General features: G+C 45.4%; 1 protein-coding gene across 6 annotated transcripts in view; it reads right to left on the reverse strand.

Moving 5' to 3' along the window:
- Positions 1-20,577, reverse strand: part of BLM (BLM RecQ like helicase) — a 386,095-nt gene that overhangs the window by 86,226 nt on the left and 279,292 nt on the right. For all 6 annotated transcript variants that reach the window (XM_069222975.1, XM_069222977.1, XM_069222973.1 and 3 more), the window contains 2 exons: positions 15,393-15,588; positions 579-769 (listed from right to left, as the gene is read on the reverse strand). In XM_069222975.1, the coding sequence (XP_069079076.1) occupies positions 579-769; positions 15,393-15,588 (387 nt within the window). The remainder of the gene's footprint in view (positions 1-578; positions 770-15,392; positions 15,589-20,577) is intronic.

Consider the following 20,577-nt stretch of genomic DNA (forward strand, 5'->3'; position numbering starts at 1 on the left):
GAGATTTACACTTAAGTCCTCATTCCTCGTTGTAGCTGGAAATAAGACAGGGCCACAGTGTTTCTGCGTATTTCATAATTCAGATGAGCCTACAAACAATTATTGGGCAAGTCAAAATTAACAGGCTACTCGCAATGAGGCATTAGACTCTAGGAAACTACATATAGGACTACGAGTATAGCCATTTACATACACTGGACAGTGTTCTTCACTTCCCTTGGAGGATAATAGTCCAACGAGATACCGCTGTTCTCATTATATCGTCATCCAATGAGAGGACAGTGGCAAACACAGCATATGACAAGAAAAACAATTTACCCACACCTATCACTGTCTTCAAACCTCTAAAGGTTTCACATTTGTAATCTCAGGAATGTACAGTGGATGGCCAGGAATCTATAATGGAAAGTCAGGAATCAGATCTAAAAGGCAAGGGTTTGAAGGTACTGGATACAACAGTGGAAAGTCACTATCCACATCAGCTATTTGGTTACAGGTCCGGGGATCTATGCAAGAAGGGAATGCATCTAAGAGAGCCTCAGCCGAGGTTGAGAACGACAGAATAGAAGAGGTTATACCTTCTTTCCGCAGCAGTTGTCACACATCACATCTGGATGCTCCTTACAGAAGTTGGGATTGAAGTTGTTTTCACCAAAGTATGACAACAGCTGGGTGCGGCGGCAGTCCACCACGTTCTCGCAGTAGTGAACCATACTGTATAAGTTGTTATAATGAGTTGTCTTTGAGGCACTATTCCCATCCTTTTCCACTAAGGAAAACAAAATGCATATCATTACTTACATTAGGAGCAGTCACTCAGAAGTGCCATGATATAGATGGAGCCAAAGTAACCAGGGAAAACAAAGGGACACTATCAGATAAAGAACATAGGCAATACAAACAACGGAGGCAAAAGAAGCAATCAATAACAGAGTACAAAGTAATACCCAACACAAGCAGAGGGGAGAAAAAGCAGTCAGGCAGGTATAACCACAAATAGATGGTGAGCACTATTGTTAGAGAGCAAGGACTTGAAGAAACTCAGAGAGAACAGATGGACCCTGGCCATTACTAGACAGAGTGAAAAAATATAATGCACATTGAGTGGAGTAACACAGAGAGAAAACAAAGAGAATTCAAAGCACCACAGAAGAGACACAGTATACCAAAAACAAAGAGGATAAAAGGGAAAAACTACAGAAAACAGAGGAGGCATCTGGAATTTTGTCTCATTTGGAATACTAATTCTTCAGCAAGATACTCTCACACACCCTGCACACCTTCCTCTCCTAATACTATCTTGGTAAAGTCGGTCTTCAATACATACATATCTAAAGGCTTATTTTCTTAATTCTTTTTACAAGATATTCAATTCAGGTGGTATTATACCATTGCAACACACCTTCTACAGCAAGGAATTGTACCAATGGATTCACATTAACAGATACCACTACAACGAAGTGAGCTACGACACATTATATTTACAACATATTTAAAGGTTGTACATGGGGTAAAGCAAGGGGTTCTTTTAGGCTTCTAGGATGGGTTGTTGTTGGAAAGTGGATAATTGGTAGTGGTAAGCATGAACCTACCACTGGCAGTAAGGCCAGTAACCAAATATAGGTTCAGTAAAGGTCTTAGTAAATTAGCCCCTTGCTCAACACTTGGTACCTGTAACCAAGCCGGCAGGCCTAACTTAGGAGACAAGAGTGTAAAGCATTGAAAAGCCCACATCAATTTTTTAAAATAAGTTATATTTTCATGAGTAAATAGACACCAAAATGACAAAAATCCAATGTAGGGAACCGGAGATATAGATCTTTAAAGAATAAACACTTTCTAGTGCTTAGAAACCCAAAGTGCCAACTTGACCAAACATTCTCTAAACTTCTCCAAACGTCAGGAGGTGTTTCCTGAAGACCTCCCTGCAGTTACATAGGATCCAAAACACAAGTCTAAATGCCTGGAATCTCCTGGATGGTCCTTGGAAATTTGGACCACAATTCCCACAATGCACCTGACAAATCCTTAAAAGTCAACTGGATGCACTTGAGGCTGGGAACTCTTGTGGGAGATGATGCAGGTGAGGCTCTGTTAGCCTGTAGCTGCAAGGAGTCAACTCCTGAGTCCTTCTTGAAGCAAGGCACCATCCCAAAGGCTGTAGTACCAGATTGTGCAGCAGGCCCAGTTGACTCAGAAGTGCAGGCCAAGGGTGCAGATCCAGATTCCAGCAGGGCAGTCCTTCTTCCTTTTGTAGTTTCAGGCAGCAGATCTGAGAGGCTAAGCACCTCTCACAGATTTATTCCCAGCTACTGGGCATTAGGAAGGGGGGGCACCCTTGATCAATGGAATGCAGGGTGGCATCCAGATGCATGACCACTTCCTCCAAAGAGTGGCATATTGCTGTCCCAGAAAGCACCATTCTTCCAAAATCAATGAAGGCTAAATTTCAGCACAGCAGTCAGAGCTGACTACACCAACCCACAGTGTGGCTCATGTCCACAGCTCTCCTCCTAACAGCTGCAAACTCCTTCCTTAAGCCTGGCATCTGGCTGAGGGGCCCAGACAGCCTCTCCCCTAAAAAGCCACTTATCACTTAATGAAGCAGCTCTGCTAACCCTGTTAGCACTGACCAATCAGAGGGGACCTTCAGACGGCTGGATTTTGGCTTACAGAAAGAAAATCCTTCTAACTTTTTCTGTACAAGTTATGATAAATTCACCAATGGCAAATTGCTGGATTTATCAAAAGAGATCTTTTAAGTCCTTGAATGACTTGTCCACTTTCCCTCCTATATTTACAATAAAATATAATATTGCAATGTTAGCCTATGGAGCCCAGTATGGGGGGAAAATATAATGAGCAGTCTTTTCGCTTACCAGGGTTTATAGTTACACGACCCCCCACCCCTGGGACAACTAGGCAAGACCCTGGGGATACCTAATATGTGAAAATAAGGTAGATTATCACTTTTAAAGTGCTCATAGCACCATAGTCGGATTGGGACATCATTCCCATTTAAATGCAGTCTGCAGAGTCAGACTGCATTTAAAAATGACCGAAAACCCCAGTAGTGCCCACATGCAAAGGGCAGCAATTCTGTTGAGCCTCTACTTTCATGCCTTATTATGTACTATGATCTTATAGGTAGTTGGCATCCCCTTGCCCTATTATCTACTAGGGACCTATAAGGCTGTCATGCAAATTGTAAGAATTTAACTTTTAAAGACAGACTGCAATTAAAAGGACAGAAAGCACATAGGTGTGCACACATGCAAGCACAGACATTCTGTTGGGCACCTAATCTTCATAACTTATTGCATACTAGGGACTTATAGGCGGATTATACCCCCTTGCCCTAGTATATATAAGGAACTTACAGGGTCTGTCAGGCAAGTTCAAAGGGTACCCTAATACCTAGTGTACTCTACTACATGTGTGTGTTTTAACATAGCACTGACCTGTGTCTGGCAAACACACCCCAGCGCACAGTCAGAGTTAGGTACTATCAGCACCAGTCGGCAACAAAAATTGGGGTGGGCAAAAAGATGACTTTCCAACAGTTTTGTTAAAGGGAAGTAATATTTTTTTATGGTTCAGGGATGGGTGATGATTAAGAATAGCAAGGAGTTTTTATGGTTCAGGGAAGAGTGATGTTTAACGGTGGTAAGGCTATATTAGTGTTTGGGAATGGGTGGTGTACAGGGGTAACAAGGAGTTTTTATAGTTCAGCGAAAACTGGTGTACAGGGGTAGTAAGGATTTACTAGGATTCATTGATGGGTGGTGCAGAGGGGTAGTAAGGAGGTTTTAGGCACACACACATATATATATATATTAATGAAATCCTTCAAAAGAAGATAATGCCGCATTTTTGGTGGTCATGCTTCTTAAGGTATGGCTTACGGATATCTCCTTGCGTAGTCCACCAAAACGAGAATATACATGTAGCCCCTTGAAGAGGGGGTCAGGGGTCCAACCAAATCCATACCCACCCTTGAGAAAGGAATATCTATAATAGGTAAAGGAAAAAGAGGAGCTTTGCGGTGAGATCCGGGGTTGATAAGATGACATTTAGGACATTGTTGACAAAACCGCCAAATCTCCGAAAACACCCCGGGCAATGAAACCGTCGTAACAGGTATTCCTCCGTCTTATCTCTGCCAAAATGTCCACCCCCCATTTGGTTGTGTGCCAGATGTAAGGTCTGGATACGATATGGGAAAGGTACTAACTGTTTTTTTTCCTGGTTATGTTGGGATATTCTGTATAACAGACCTTTCTGGATAAGAAAATAAGGACCCACCTTTCCCGTCTTTTCGGTTACTGAAGACCACCATGCATGTTGTAGGGTCGGGTCATCCCTCTGGCTAATCTGAAAAGAGGGTGTTGTTGCCAACATCAGTTGACTTGCTGGGACTGGAATACCGGATGGTATACCCATTTGGTAAGATTGTTTTACTTCTCTTTTCTGTCTTTTACTTAATCTTGATTTTTCTTTCTCAGGAGTAATTGAGTCTTGGGAGAAAGGAGCTTCATCCCACTATACATTTAGTTTCTGGTTGCCACGGAAACTGTCCAATAGCTGTGGGAAATTGTATTAGTCAGTGCATATTATCACTTCTTCTACTAGATTTTGTATTACCCCTATCATAAGAACCTCTTCTTGTCCTTTCCATTGGAGTGATACGGGAATCGCTTCATATCTCAATTAATGTAACAAATGGAGACATGTTCATCATTTGATGATACCGTTTTAGGGATTAAGCTCTCACGAATTACCGACTGGCTACATCCTGAATCAATTAATACTCTAGTAAATTGTCCATTTATTAACATGTCCTTGACGTAATGAGAGACGTCCTTGCCTGTGTAGAGAACTCTACCTCTTGTGACCCCAATTTCCATTGGCTCAGTTTTGTCTAATTTGTGGGGACAATTCCGTGCTATGTGTCCCCATTTGTTAGACCTGACAGCCTTAGGGTGGTCACCCCTAACTTTTTGCTTGCCTCCTTCCACATTTTAAATACTGTTTTTGCTGGTTTTAAGACTCTGCTTGGGCTTGGATAGAGCTTACCTCCTCTGTTCCCTGAAGTCTCAGGACCAAAAAGGCTTCAACTCTACAAGAAGGACTCCTCGTGCGGCAAAATTCTACGCCCAGCCTGGCAGAAAACGCACAGCCTGCACCGCGGTGAAAATTTTCCCGCACGCCGAACCGGAACGACGCAGCCCGACTTCCAGAGAGGGATTGACGCAGCACCTGCTGTGCGCTACAAAATTTGACGCAACGCCCACCGTATCGACGCAGCTCCTGTGACTTCATCCTGGCAGCGCAGGAAATCCACGCATCGTCCTTGGGGTGTCTGAAAACCCCGCAACCTGAAGAGGATTCACGACCAAGCGCCGGAAATCGACGCACAGCCGTCCCTGCGTGAAAACTAAATGACGCAACGCAGTGTGCAGCCTGAGAAAGCGACGCACACCCCTTTGTTTACACGCTTCTCCTCCTCTGCGGTTCTTTGCAGAAATTTTTCATGCAAACCAGGTACTTTGTGCTTGAAAGAGACTTTGTTTGCTTTTAAAAGACTTAAGACACTTTATATCACTTTTCAGTGATATCTAAACATATACTTATTGCATTTTAATCGTTTTGATCTGCATTTATCCAGATAAATATTATATATTTTTCTAAACACTGTGTGGTGTATTTTTGTGGTGCTATATGGTGTTATTGTATGATTTATTGCACAAATACTTTACACATTGCCTTCTAAGTTAAGCCTGACTGCTCAGTGCCAAGCTACCAGAGGGTGGGCACAGGATAATTTTGATTGTGTGTGACTTACCCTGAATAGAGTGAGGATCCTTGCTTGGGCAGGGGGTAACCTGACTGCCAACCAAAGACCCCATTTCTAACACCATTCAGCACAATTATAACACTGGGGTAACTGATTAGGATTCTTGTGGTGTGAGGGATTCTTCGGGTCCTTTCAATGGTTGGGTACAAAATGGTGGACTGGTTAGGCGATTCCCTATGGGTTGTCCCTTTTGGTTCCCCATCTTGAACTCAGGGGTCCGATGGAAAGCACAAGCTAACTCTATAGCCGTGGTTGTGTCCACGTAAGGATGCTGCTTAATCCAATTACGAGTTTGGGAGGTAGTGCTTCTAAATATTATTCGAGTAGGATAATTCGGGTCACCTCCTCTCTATCTGTCCCTGTGGGACTTAACGACTTTAGCCCTAAGTCTTGGGTTCTGTAGTAAAGGGCACGAGGATTCTCCATGGGACTCCATTTCGTTTTAGGAACCTAATACGGTAGTATTCCATATTGAACCCCACTTGTTCCAGATACCTTTCTTTATTTCAGGATAAGGGGTGGTACCTCTGGGATTCACAGCCTGATATGCAGCCTGTAAGGTCCCAGTTAGAAGGTGGGGCTATGTATTTTCCCCACCTATCCTCTGGCCATGTAGCTGGGGTGGCTACACGTTAAAAATTAGTAAAAAAATTGTCTGGATCTTTCCCTTCCTGGAACTTTTGTAAAACCGAATTGGGGCGTTGGGATGAACTCGACTAGAAACAATAGTGTCTGAGTTTTTGTAGTGCTGTTTCATGCACTAGTTGGTTATTAGCTATTATTGTGGCTTGGCTTTTCAAGGTGTTTTGGAGAGTTTCCTGATCATTTCGTGCCTCTCTCTGTTGCTCCTCCCATACCAATTGCAGATGTCTTTGACCTTCTGCCAATCTCTGAATCATATCCTCTAGGGTGGGTTTGTTTTCCATTGTGCTAGGTAGTTGTATGTCTTTCACCCCAATCCCACTTCTGACACCACTGTGACGGGATTCTGTTGGGGTATTTATGGAAGACACAAATATTTTTCAGATCCTTATGGGATTTTTATTTTTAAGTTTTATATGCATAGATAAGTGGTCTTAATCTAGTTTGTCCTTATTTCTTATCTTAACTTGGGTTTTCTTGTCTGGCGACTCTGATGTCCTCTCGTTTCCTTTTCTTTCCTTAGGTTTATGTCTCGTTCTGAGTTCACCTCCAAAATCGTCGGGACCATGCGAGGAAAAACAGAACCAGGAGAAAACAGGTAAGTGTATCCCCCTTTTCTTTCTTTTGTTTGAATTACTCGGTGGTGGGGTGGCGGGGAGGGGGAGAGGGGCTGAATGGCGTGAGGATTGGCTCTATATATTGTGCTTCACTTTGTGGTGTCCCAAGACATAGTAGTGTGAATACCCAGGTGTACAGGGTTCTATTTCCTCTTTACCAGTGCTTGTTTTTTCGCTTTCCAAAGTACCCTTCCCGCCTCCCCACTCCCACCAATACCCCGTGGGATTCTGCCACTGTGCACACACCTGCATGAGCCACGTTCCTCCAGGGACGTAGCTGGGGATTTTGTTTGGTCACGCGTTGGAGTTTCCGTCACTCTTTCGGCTCACCAGCGTCCTCCTGCTCCATCTCCTCCCTAGGCTCACTGGTATCCTCCTGCTCCGTCTCCTCCCTCGGCTCACCGGCGTCCTCCTGCTCCGTCTCCTCCCTTGGCTCACCGGCATCCTCCTGCTCCGTCTCCTCCCTCGGCTCACCGGCGTCCTCCTGCTCCGTCTCCTCCCCCGGCTCACCGGCGTCCTCCTGCTCCATCTCCTTACCCGGATCACCGTAAACCCAGATATCTGGGTTTTTATCAGAAATCCGGCCCTCTCTTCTCTTGTCGGGACCCCCGAGGCACAATAGTATCAGCCCGTTCTCCTATTCCGTAACAGGGTCTTTGCAACCCTGTTACAACCTCTCTGGTGTTTGAAGTCTTGGAACCAAGTGTTGCATTTCCTGTGGTAGAGATATGACAGTATCCCTGCCATATGACACTGCTGAGGTGGGAGTGCCACTGTGATGTTGACTGCCTTGGCAGCAATTGATCTGATATTGATCAACAACAGCAGTAATGAAACAACAAGTGGCTCAAGACAGCACTAGGATGGAGCCAGCCAATTTTTCTAGGCTTTACACTTGGTTGAAATTCCCCATCAGGAAATTGAGGAGTGTTCGCATAAGGTTTTTTTTTCTTTTAACTTTCTCTAGCACGATTGGTGCTGCTCAAACAATGAAGGTACAGGTGAATGTAGAGAAATGGTGTCTGTGAACAATGAAGCAACACCAAAAGGTGTAAAGGAATAATGAGTTGTGCCAATTAAAATTCAGAAAAGTATTAATGATTAAATGACATATCTCAGCGGTTAGGGATCCTATCTCTACATAAGAGAATGATTACATGCCAGCCAACTGCCACAGCCACAGGAAACGCTGTGTGTACGCTTTTTTCTTCATTTAAAAAAACACATTTAGATTTACATTTTTCAATGTAATCGTTAAAAAAAATTATGTGCCTTTAGATAGATGTGAACAAAACAAAGATTTTCTCTTGCAAATTGTTCTGGTATTACCACCTTGGACATAGGTGAAACTAGTCAGTGTTCATGAATGACAGTGAATATCATTTGATGGCCACACAGGGGGATACCTCTAGAGAGCATTAACAAGAATACACAAACAAGGGACCAACAGAATGGGATGTTTTCTAAGTGACAATGCGGGGCTCTGCCTGGGCATACAGGAAAACATGAGACACCTTCCTAACAAATACATAACCAAATTAGAAAGTACCTTATTGGAACTAGAAAACAGATTAGTGAACGAATCCAGCACTGCGGGAGAACTATCAGCAGCACAATGCAAACACACAACACTGCTAGAAAGATTGTGCTCTCTTAATTATGCTGCGCACTCAGCACGCGCACATGCAACGGCTGATACTGCTGGATGACTCAGCGTGGTTTATCAACCAGGAACAACCTCAGCGGCCCATAATGGCATTACGTGCGGATTTGGGCCCCACCCTTTACATGCAAAATGCTATACATGAGTACCTCCCATGACACTACACTCAGGTTTACCAATCAACTACAGATTTAAGCCTGGAAGCTTACAACTCATTCTTTGACGCTTTGAAGATACCCCGCATCACCATGGACCAGAGAATGGACTTAGATTGCCCACTTACACTGATGGAAATCAAAGAAGCAATTGCAGTGCTAACCACTGGCAAATCTTTAGGTCCGCATGGATTACCAGCAAAATTATACAACACCTATGCGTCCCAAGTAGTTCCTCGCTTACTCGCCATGTATGAAGAAGCCTTTGCTGTTGGCAACCTCTGCTTCCCAAAAGGAGACACTGGTAATTTCCCTGTCGAAACCCAATAGGGATGCACTCATTGTTTGCTCCTACAGATCATTAGCGTTTCGTAACACTGATTATAACATCTTAGCAAAAATACTTGCAGAACGGCAGGCACCTGTGGTCCCAACTTGGTGTACCCAAATCAAAAAGGGTTTGTCACCTTGCGTAACACCTCTCTAAAGTTGCAGCCTTTCTTCAGAGTCATGACCTACACCCAACATATCTGGGCTCGGACTGGGTGCCTAGTCTTAGACCTCGAAAAGGCCTTCGGCTTGTTGGAATGCGAATAACTCTTTGCTACACTATCTCGATTTGGCCTGGGCCAACGCTTTCTTTGTCTGGTGTGTTTGCTCTATACAGACCCACTAATGAGCGTCAAGACGGGCCCCTTGTTTGCCGTGCCATCAACATACAAAGGAGTATAAGACAGGGATGCCCTCTATCACCACTCTTATTCTCACTGGCTATTAAACCACAAGTGCTAGCCTTACGCCAAGGGGGAGCACAATGGGCCATTCTGCTGGGAGATGGAATACTTGTCATATACCTATATGACGACGATATGTTGCTTTACGTAAAAGATACACACAACATTCATGACAAATGCTTCTACCCTAAACAAGTTTGCTACCTTTTCTAGACTGTGGGTAAATTGGGCGAAATCCTGTCTGTTTCCCCTTCAACTATGTGTACCTGATCTCCACTTTATGCTGGATGTCACAAGATTGGACTGGCAACAACACATTTAGATATCTGGGAGTAACGATTTACCACACAATGTCAGACCTGTTTGGGGGCAATGTCACTAAGGTGGTAACACCTATAAGAGCACAGATGATCTTTTGGAATACGTTGCCACAGGGGGTGGCAGGAAGAGTGGCACTGTCAAAGATGATGGTATTGCTTGTACTACTTCACAAATCTCCCAGTGCACATACCTGAAGCTTTCTTTAGTGCATTCAACAAGCAGATCTGCACATTTATTTGGGGTATGTCAAGATACAGGCTATTATTGGGGAAACTTTGCACATCCACAGACAAGGGATTGTTAGCTGTACCACATTCTGAGCAGTACTATTTTGCTGCCCATATTCAGTGGATAGCCAAGTGGATGGCAGGACTGCATTTGTCAGACACTGCCACATCCTCTCCGAACTAGTCACTGACCGATATTTAACACTTGTTCCACCTATGTACGAAAGTGCGGACCCCCACATTGCTGCTGCGGGGGTTGCGTATTGCTGCTTTTGCAGATGCCGAAACATCATCAACCATGTGACGCCCTATGGTCCTGCTGGGTACACCAAGAACTGGGGGCCATTTGACAACGAACAAACTGTCACCATGGCACACAGTGGGCATTCATGCACTATGAGACCTATATAGAGATGGCGCCCTCGCACAGCATTAAACACTAATAGAGCAAGATGGCCTGCCACCTGGGCAATTTTTGCTTCATACCTCATTACTGACCACACTAAGACGTCATTGCGGAGACATGAATATGGAACCACCTATGCATCTTACTATCCAGAACCTACATGTGCTAGGCAGGGGCAGATGCTTAATTTGCTGGTTTCCTTCGCTGTCACATCACCCCACAGCTTCTTACCCTATAACAATGCTGGGAAATGGACCTACTATGCCCTTTCACTAAAAAGGAGCTAGCTGCTCTTCTAGAAGACCCAAGACGTGCTGCACAATGCCAGCTTTAGGCTCATTCAACTGTACATAATACACCAAGCTTATCTTACACCAGCAAACATAAACAAATTCTATCATAGAGTAGACGTGATTTGGCCGCCCTGCTCTTATGTGGATGTTGATTTACTTCACATGCTTTCATCTTGCTTCCGCTTACATATATATAAGACTAGTGTTACTTCAAGATTAACTGTCTGCACTGGTCATCCAGACCACCATAAATGGAAACTATGTATCCTGGGATTATTTCGTAGAAACAAGAAGAACAGAGTGACCTCCTGCTTCCTTGATTTAGGCTTCATAGTAGCTAAGCATCTCATTACTCATAGATGGAAATCCTCAGACCCACCATCGTCCATTGCGTGGGAGCACTCAATGCTTAATTGGACATAGGTGGAAAGCGTGGCCTTTCATAAGGAAGACACACTTGATCTGAGGAAATACTCCATAGCCATTTACTGGGACAATATTCTATGGGATATGCAGCTTCGCAACTCCCCTGATACCAATGATTGCCTCAGCGTCACAGTGGAGTCCCCGAATATTCAAGCAGTGGCTATGAGCTGAGTTTAAATACTATATTCATTTAGTTGCCCCTCCTTGTATCACTAACAAACCACAATAGCGGTATCCAAGTACAAAGTAATTGCCAAATATAACAACGGGTAGGAATAATGTCAGACAGTAATGTGGAGGCTGTGATATTCAACTAATGATATTTTATTCAAATGTATGATTCTGTTACCAATGTCAATCATATAATCGTGGTTGATTTGCCTTAAATATTTGTTGCTTTAGAAATTGTCACACCTACAACCATTCGGTAACTACCTGCAATAAGAATGTCCTGATATCGAAACCAAGAACCAGTATTATAATTTATCCTACTGACTAATACTCGCCACAGATGATTAGCGATCTACATGTTGCGAAATGATTTTCTATTACATTGCTAAAATTATATGCTATTAATACATCCATTGCGCACTGCGCTATTATATTCCAGGCATTTCATTATTAAAACTCTAAATACCTTCAATAAATAGATTTTTTTTAAAAAGATAGCGCAGAAGGGACCAACAAAACAGAACACAGCGGGATCCAATGGGACCAGGGAATTATGAAATCTAACCATAGAGGACCCACCCACTGGGACACATATGTATGTAAGTGCGGGTACTCAATACCTAGCTACAAAAAAGCTGACATTACGGAGAGGGGATATGGAGCTGGAAGATTGCTTGTGACTGTGCACCCTAAATGTCATGGGGAGGGAGATGAAGGAGTCTCTTCTGGACTGGACTGGGCAATGGATTTGAAAGGCTCTTTAACAATGACTGATAAGGTGTTCCTTGAAGATATGGTTCTTGAGGTCTTTTTGTTTTAACTGTAAGGAATGTTGCAAGGTCTATGTCCAGAGTGGTGGTTCCCAGATTTTGGCCACAAACAGGAGTGAAACTGTTGAGAAGTCAAGGAGATTTCTGTCAAGCGTGAAACTGAATCCAAAAATACAGAGTAAAAAAGTATGGGTTAAGACTAAAGAAAATAAAAAGAATAGACACCAGCCACAAAGGGGCCCAGCTGAAGAAAACCGAGGGGCCTGGCCAAAGAGAACAGAAAGACTCAGATCACTGAGAACAGTTGGGTCCACATCAAAGAGAGCAGATGGGTCCAGATCAGACAGAACCAAGGGGTCTGTCCAAAGAAAACAGACAGGATGAATGAATCAGAACATGGGGGACCAATCAAGGAGACCTGAGGAGATGAGGAGATGAAAAAATACAAATAGAGTAGGCCAATAAAAGAGGGGGCTATCAAACAGAACAGAGAGGCCTAATTAAAGGAAATGTTCGGCCAAATTGAACATAATAGAAAGCATAGACAATGGAGCACACATCAGAATAATTAATGAGAACAGACACAGAGGGGTCCACCCCAAAACACACAGCAAAGATGGCTTGCTGCCCTAAACACAGAGAGCAGAGACAATGGAGCACAACTAAAAACAGCCACAGTAGCAGGATATATCTGGGGCTTGCAGCCTCAGAGGATCCAGATTACTGAAGGTAAAGAGACAGAAGTTCGTCCAGAGATAGCTGAAACCCAGGAGCCCAATAGCAGAAATACATAAATAGACAACCCAAGCAGACAGTAGACACAAAGGGAACAAACCAGAGACCGAGAGATAAAAGCAATGGAAACAAAGAAAAAAGGGACCTGAACACAGACATCAGAGATCGAGGGCCCGACCATAAGGAATACAAAAGGTCTCATCAAAGTAAATCAAGGTGGTTGAAACAGAAATCTGAGACAAATTTGCCCAGCCAAATAAATTAGTGACTGTGTGTAAGACAAAGGACAGTAATGACAGTATGACACAAATAGGCAATGAGCATGTGAAGCAAGAGAAAACAGAGACAAATGAGTGACAGAAAGAATCAACCACAGATTAAGAACAAAATGGCCTAGTAACAGTGACCAGAGGCACACAGCTCCAAAGGGGTCTTAAACACAGACCAAAGTGGGAAAAAAAGGTCAACTAAAGCTAGTGGAGACAAAGGAAGGCAGCCAGAGAAGGCAGATTCCGAAGTCCCCAAATACATAACGGATATGGAGGGTCTTGACCAAAGATTACACATATACAGATTAGAGAGAGAGAAAGGGCCTACCCCGTGACAAATGTGTCTCACCACAGTTACCCTCAGTCCCGAAGAACAGAGCCAGAGGGGCCCAGCCACACTGCCCCTGCCATGAAATCTCCCCTAAAGGGCCATATTTTACAGTACTCTTGTCACACGTTCCACCTACACCAAAGAGGTTCAATAGTTTCCACCCTTGAGGCTTTGTCTCTGCAGCTAACTATTTGTGGGCTTTCACTCCATTCCCACTGCCTTAGCTCTGTAGTTCTTCTCTGTTGCCTTTCAGTTGACTGCACAGTCCTAGCCTGAGTTCCATCAATTCCATCACACAGCCCAGGTCATGCAGCCCTCTCCTTTTTTATATTCTGCAGCCTCCTCTACTGGATCACAGCAGCCTTTTCTGTGATATTCTACAGGACCCCCTTTACTGGGGCTCTGGCTGTACAGCCCTCTCCCCATATGTTCTTGCCCTTGTGTCCCCTTCATCAGGGCACCCTGCTGATTGCCCAAGGCAGCGGCCCCACTCTTCAGGCTGAATGGTCTACTTTCTTCAGACTGTATAGACCCCTTCAGATCAAGCTTTGCATTCCACCCTCTGATGCACTGGCCCTGCAGACCAGCTCTCCAAAAACCAGGTTGTTTAGCCTACTCCCAGTTGCCCAGGCTCTATAGGGGATGTAATAAAATTCAGCCTTCACAGGGACTTCCTCCATACCCAGCTCTGTAGAGACATGGTCCCTGTGAGCCTGGTCCTGCATTGTTTTCACCTAAGGATTTACAGTCCCTTCCCCGAAAGACTCTCGTCTGATATCCACTCTCTCTAGCCCCTTCTCCAACATTCAGTCTGCACAGATCCCATCAGATACACTGTCTATCCCTTTATGCTGAATCCCCTTTCTCTGAGGCTCTAACTTGAATGGCTGCTCTGCTGACGCCCTAGGTCTGCAGATACCTCCTCCTTTGAGGTCCTGTAATTCCCTCTGCCTAGAGTATAACCTCTCCATCTAAGAAGTTTACTCGAGATTCTACAGCCACACCCCAAATCTCCAGGTTTACAGAAACATGGAAAGACTCTGCTTTAGCCCCAGCTCTGAAGCTCTGCTATAATCTTCCTTAAGAACCAAATACATCTGTGTTTTCTATAAGGTTAACAATCCATCCCTAGTCTGCAGTCTCCTCTCCTGGATCTCTGGTAACTTATGAGGTTCTGCAAATCAACCCAATAGGTCTGCAGGGCTCTACTCATGTGTACATTCTGCAGCATCATCCACACAGGATCAACAATACCCTACAATTAGCCTTTGGTCTTGCACACCACTGCCCTGATGCTCTGGCTTTATAGTGCCCGCCTCCAAAACCCAGGAACTGCAGCTCTGCGGCATTTGTAGCTCCTAACCTTAAGCCCTCCAGCCATGTTATAAGATGTTCTGACAAATGAGTACTTGTGATCAGATACCTCAATCAAGCAAAGTTGTGGTAAAGCTCATACCTTGACCCAGCATGGCTCAAATCCTACAAGTATCTGAAAACATCCTCTTGAAACAGAGACACTGTAGCCCTATTCCCCGAGGTCTGTAGCCTATAGCACCTTCCTGGGAGGCCCGCCGTTCCTTCTTGGAGGACCTGCTTATACCTTCAGTGCATCAGCAGGGTTGTGAATACCTCCAGTGGCACTTTGCATTTACGTTCTTAAACAGTTTAGCTCATATATTTGATTCTCTAAAGCCACCTCCCCCTCAGGCTTTGGCCCTGCAGCCCACTTCAGTGAGGCTCTGAAGCCCCATCACCTAAAATCCTCGTTCACTCACTTGCGATTAGACGTCTCAGTCGGGTGACATCATGGTAGGTATAGAAGAGCAGGCACTGCGACACCTCGCCATCTCGCCCGGCACGGCCTGACTCCTGGTAGTAGCCTTCCACAGATTTAGGCAGTGATGCATGGATGACGTAACGCACATCAGGCTTGTCAATACCCATCCCAAAAGCAATTGTTGCACAAATAACCTGCCCTCAAAACAAAGAATTGTTATAAGACAAACATCGAAAACACTATATGTTACTCACAGTAGTCATGTATTTTCCTTTGTATTCATGGGATGCAAAGGCTGACAGACCTTGAAACAGGCAATTTTATCTTCTACAAAATATGTTAAAATCTGAAACCAAGACACAGGACTCAAATCTGCATACACCCTTTATAAAAGCCGATACTTTGAGTAAACTGCACTTATTGATTCAAATAGACCCATTTCCAACAGACACATGAAAATATTGCAAGGCATCCACATTTGATGATGGTGTAGGATTAGAGCATTCTAAACAAGCCACACCCACACTATAGAACACTACGGTGGTGGTGATCCTCTGTCTGTGAGACAACCTCTAGAACTGCTCCTAAAGCTTTAGCAGAATGCAGAAAATTTATAATGTTAACACTGCAAGAAAAAACATACAAAGGAGAAAGAATTCAGTAGATCTACAGCCGGGGATCCTGGGAGTCTAGAGAAGAACAGACTCTTCAAAAAGGCCAAGAGTACTAAAAGTGTACGCAGGAATACCTAGCATTGAAGGCCCCCAAACTAATACTGCAGTCTTAACAAATACGAAGAAAACAAAAGATCCCTACTTAGCTACAGTAAAGGGGAATTCAAGTTAATGCCAGTCGGATCAAACACGCCCTCAAGACTAGGAACAGCATGAACCAAATAAATAAAAACAGGAGATAAGAATCTACCACACCTGTATTTCTGACAGTCTCTGTCCACAACCATGTATTATCTTTGCAAGCAGGGAAGTACAAGAGAGCCATTGAACACAATTTGAATCTCTCAGCAGAGCAAGTGCTAGGTATACAGGACGATGTTGTGGGACTATTCAGACAACTACAAATTGGAGATAGCTTGCAATGAATTTTCTGTCCACAACCATGTATTATATTTGTTAGCAGGGAAGTACAAGATAGCTCCTGTTGTTTCAGGAAGCTAAGATGTTGTTGTGGGACACTGAACACAACTTGAATCTCTCAGCAGAGCAAGTGCTAGGTATACAGGACGATGTTGTGGGACTTTTCAGACAACCACAAATTGGAGATAGCTGGCAATGAAAAATTTCCTAGCTATCGTAACAGAAAGTTTCAATTCTATTAAGGACTTGGGACGAGGATTATGCTTAACCTTCTCCACTTTAATGAATAGCAGGCAAGAACAAACCAGAAAACTACAACTCCCATGAGAACTTGGGATAATGGAGTACAGTCTCAACCAATAAAAAACTGGTATTTGGACCAATCCAGAACAGGTAGTCCATTCTGTAATCCTTCATTGGTATCTCCTCTTCCTCTTTCAAAGCGCAAGCAGAGGAAAGCCCCTAGACCCAGAGGCATTCCGGGTGATATCTTCATCTCTGACCAATTGAACTAGTCAAACTACATCACTACTGAGCAATGCAATAGACAAAGGAGCACCCATCCCCAATTTCATAAAAATTAAAAAAACAGGGGGTGGCGGGGCATTGGGGTGGGGTGGTTCATAGAATGCCAATGAAACACAGACAGATAAATCACTACAGAAGGTGTTTTGCCAGGTAGTTCTGTATAAAATGCATGCACTGATAAAAGAACGCAATATACTCACCCTATATAAAGCAGGCTTTAGGAAAAACGACAAGCACGGTTGACCAAGTTTTTCACTTCTTGTTATTTGACTGGAAAACAGTGCTAATTGGCAAGGGTCACATATGTGGCTTTTGTAAATTTAAAGTCCACTTTTGATCCGGTTCCCCTGCAAAAGCTCTGTCAAGTGCTAAATGAGATGGGGTTGCCCTCAAATATTTTTTCAATTATTATTTGTCTCCATGAAGGTAATTTGTTCAGAGTCTGCTGGGGTTCCCAAACCTAAACCCAGTTAAAAAGGGGGTCCGTCAAATTTGGGTCATTGCTCCCACCCTGTTTTCTCTATATTTGAATAAGGTAGTTCTCTTCCTTTCAGTCCTACCCGTGGATGGCCCAGCCATCGCCAACAAGAAGTTATCAACCTTACTCTTTGCAGATGGGGGCGTGGCTAACCGCCAATGGATTAAGACGCAGAGCTCCTGGCTGACCCCCGCCATCCCGGCCCATCTTGAACTGTGCACACTGTCCTTGCCACAAATATTTGCAGCAGGTGTACAGTTTAATGCACCCCCCTCTACTGGCCTGAGTGGGAACTGTGGAATTTAGCAGATTGCTTAGTTATTGGTAGCGGGGCCGACGAGGTGCACTACAAGGCCACCCCTCTCAAAATGGTGACCCGATTCAGTGCTTGCTGCCTGAGCTTGTGGGACCCATATTAGCCTGAAAGAGGGCACTGGGGGCCTCCCCAATCTATGCCGCCCCCCAATTTGGGCAGGGGAGGGGGTTGGTGGAGCATTGCTCACCCTGGTGGTGCCAGGAGGTGGACTAAGGCGCTCCGATTTACAGGCCTGGAGGGCCTATAATACTAAAGAAGGCGGCAAGCGTGACCCGGCTGAGGCAGCTGCCATATAACAGGAGCCGGCCTGCTCGGCGCTGCGGAGAGAGCGATAACTACTTGCTGGTTGTTTCCCTGCCAAGCATTTTTGGGACTGCACCTGGGGGTGCGGAGATTGGCGAGGCTTCCTCTCCTGCTCCTGCACTTAACGGAGCCCCGGACCTGCAGTGGGTCGGGCGGCGAGCGTGGAAGCTTCGCCGGCATGATCAATGAAATCTGCAGCGGAGAGGGTTTGTAGGGTTTTGGGACTGTGCTACCGGAGAGCCCCCTCTGCTAGAATATTTTAATGAGACTGCAACCTCAACGGGGGATGTACTGCTGAACTGAAACCTCCCATCCAGGGGAAATAAATAACTGGCCTCTTTCCCCTTCAAATATTGGCACAGGCATGACATGCTGGAGGAGATTTGAGCAGGAAGTCCGGAACGTTACCTCCTTATAGGCCACACAGTCACTGTAGGAAAGTGCCCCCTTTGACATGGTTACCCTTCCACATTTTGCCTGATAGTGATGCTAACTTGAGTGTGTGCTGGGATTCTGCTAACCATGACCCAGCACCAGTGTTTTTTCCCTAAACTGTACCATTACTTCCACAATGGGCACACCCTGGCGCACAGCTATGTTCCTTGTAAAAGGTACCAGTGATACCATGAGTTCTGTGATCAGGGAAGGCCCCTAAGGGCTGCAGCATGTATCATACCCCTCGCCAAACACATACACACTGCCATTGCAGCTTGGTTGTGTTGGTGGGGTGAAAAAGGTAAAGTAAACATGGCATCTCTCTCAGGGTGCCATGCCCACAAACCACTGCCTGTGGCATAGGTAAGTCACCCCTCTAGCAGGCCTTACAGCCCTAAGGCAGGGTGCACTATACCACAGGTGAGGTCATAGCTGCACGAGCAATATGCCCCTACAGTGTCCATTCTTAGACACTGTAAGTGCAGTGTGGCCATATTGAGTACATGGGCTGGGAGTTTGTCAGTATGAACTCCACAGCTCCATGATGGCTTCACTGAAGACTGGGAAGTTTGGTATCAAACTTCTCAGCCCAATGCCAGTGTTGGATTTATTGTACAAACACACAGAAAGCATCTTAGAGATGCCCCCTACATTTTACCCAACCTTTTAGTGTAAGGTTAAGCAGTCTGTGCCAGCCTGCCTCTAACAAACAGGTTTCTGACCACATTGGGTGAGAGCCTTTGTGCTCTCTGGGGTCAGGAGCAAAGCCTGCTCTGGTGGGTGGTGGTGCATCACACTCTCTCCCCCGCCACAGGAATGGTAACACTTGGCGGTGAGCCTCAAAGGCTCAGGCCTCCTGTTACAATGCCCCAGGGCACTCCAGCTAGTGGAGCCCGTCCCCCAGACAAAGCCCCACTTTTGACGGCAAGTCCTGTGGGACAATTAGGTAAAACAGGGAGGAGTGACCACTCCAGCAAGGTCCACCCCTAAGGTGTCCAGAGCTGAAGTGACCCCCTTCCTGAAGAATCCTCCATCTTGGTTTGGAAGACAGGAACAGGGTTAAGAGTGTGCCCCCCTCCCAAAAGGGAATGGGCACAGGAAGGGTGCAGCCACCCTGAGGGACAGTAGCCATTGGCTACTGTCCTCTGACCCCTATAACACCCCTAAATCTAGGATTTAAGGGCACCCCTGAACCTAGCTCACCAGATTCCTGGCGACCTCAAAAAGAAAAGAAGAAAGAAGCAAGAAGATGGACTGCTAAGCTGACCCCAGCAGAGAAGACTCCAGACACCAACTGACTTGACCCCAGCCCTACAGGCGTGTCTGCAGCTTCAGAAGCCCTGCTACAAAAAGGCAATGTATCCTGCAAGACCACCGACCCCTCCAAACCCACCAGAGGACCAAGAACTCCCAAGGACAACGGCCTGTCTACAAGAAACTCCAAAAAGGACTCTAGAACAGCCCCGGATCCGCAAGTCCTGCCCAATCTGCACCCGATGTCTACGGCCCAAGTCCAGGTGGCCCACCAGTCCAGAGCTGTTCCCCAGGCGATTCTGACCTTGTGTCCACCTTGGGTTGACCCCTCCTGGCCAACTGATGCCTGCAGCCTAAATCCGTAGGACCCCCCCTGATTGCGAGAGAACCATACGAAGATACCCGACACCCAAAGATACCCATGCACCTGTAGCCCCCTGGCCTTCGGGAATCCGACCGACGGTCCAGCAGGCGGCCCTCCTCCTTGTTCAGCCTTTGGTTTTCCTGAACCGAGCCCCTGGACCCAGCCTGCAGCATCTTTGTGACCTCCAGGATATCGCTATTGAAAAGCACTGAGAGCCCGATGCTGTGTTTGCACCTTGCCGCCCCTGTGCCGCTTATTGGGAGTGTTTGGTGCTGACCATTGCCTTCTTGCTCCATGGAAACCCCCTGGGGGGCCGAACTAGGACTGCGTACTTGATTGATAACAGTGAGGGGAGCCCGCCTTTGCTGTGCACCGCTACCCCTTGCTCCAATGAGCAGCCTGTCGTCCCGT

Source organism: Pleurodeles waltl, chromosome 3_1 (genome assembly GCF_031143425.1).
Source record: "Pleurodeles waltl isolate 20211129_DDA chromosome 3_1, aPleWal1.hap1.20221129, whole genome shotgun sequence".
In the NCBI taxonomy this organism is placed as follows: Eukaryota; Metazoa; Chordata; class Amphibia; order Caudata; family Salamandridae; genus Pleurodeles; species Pleurodeles waltl.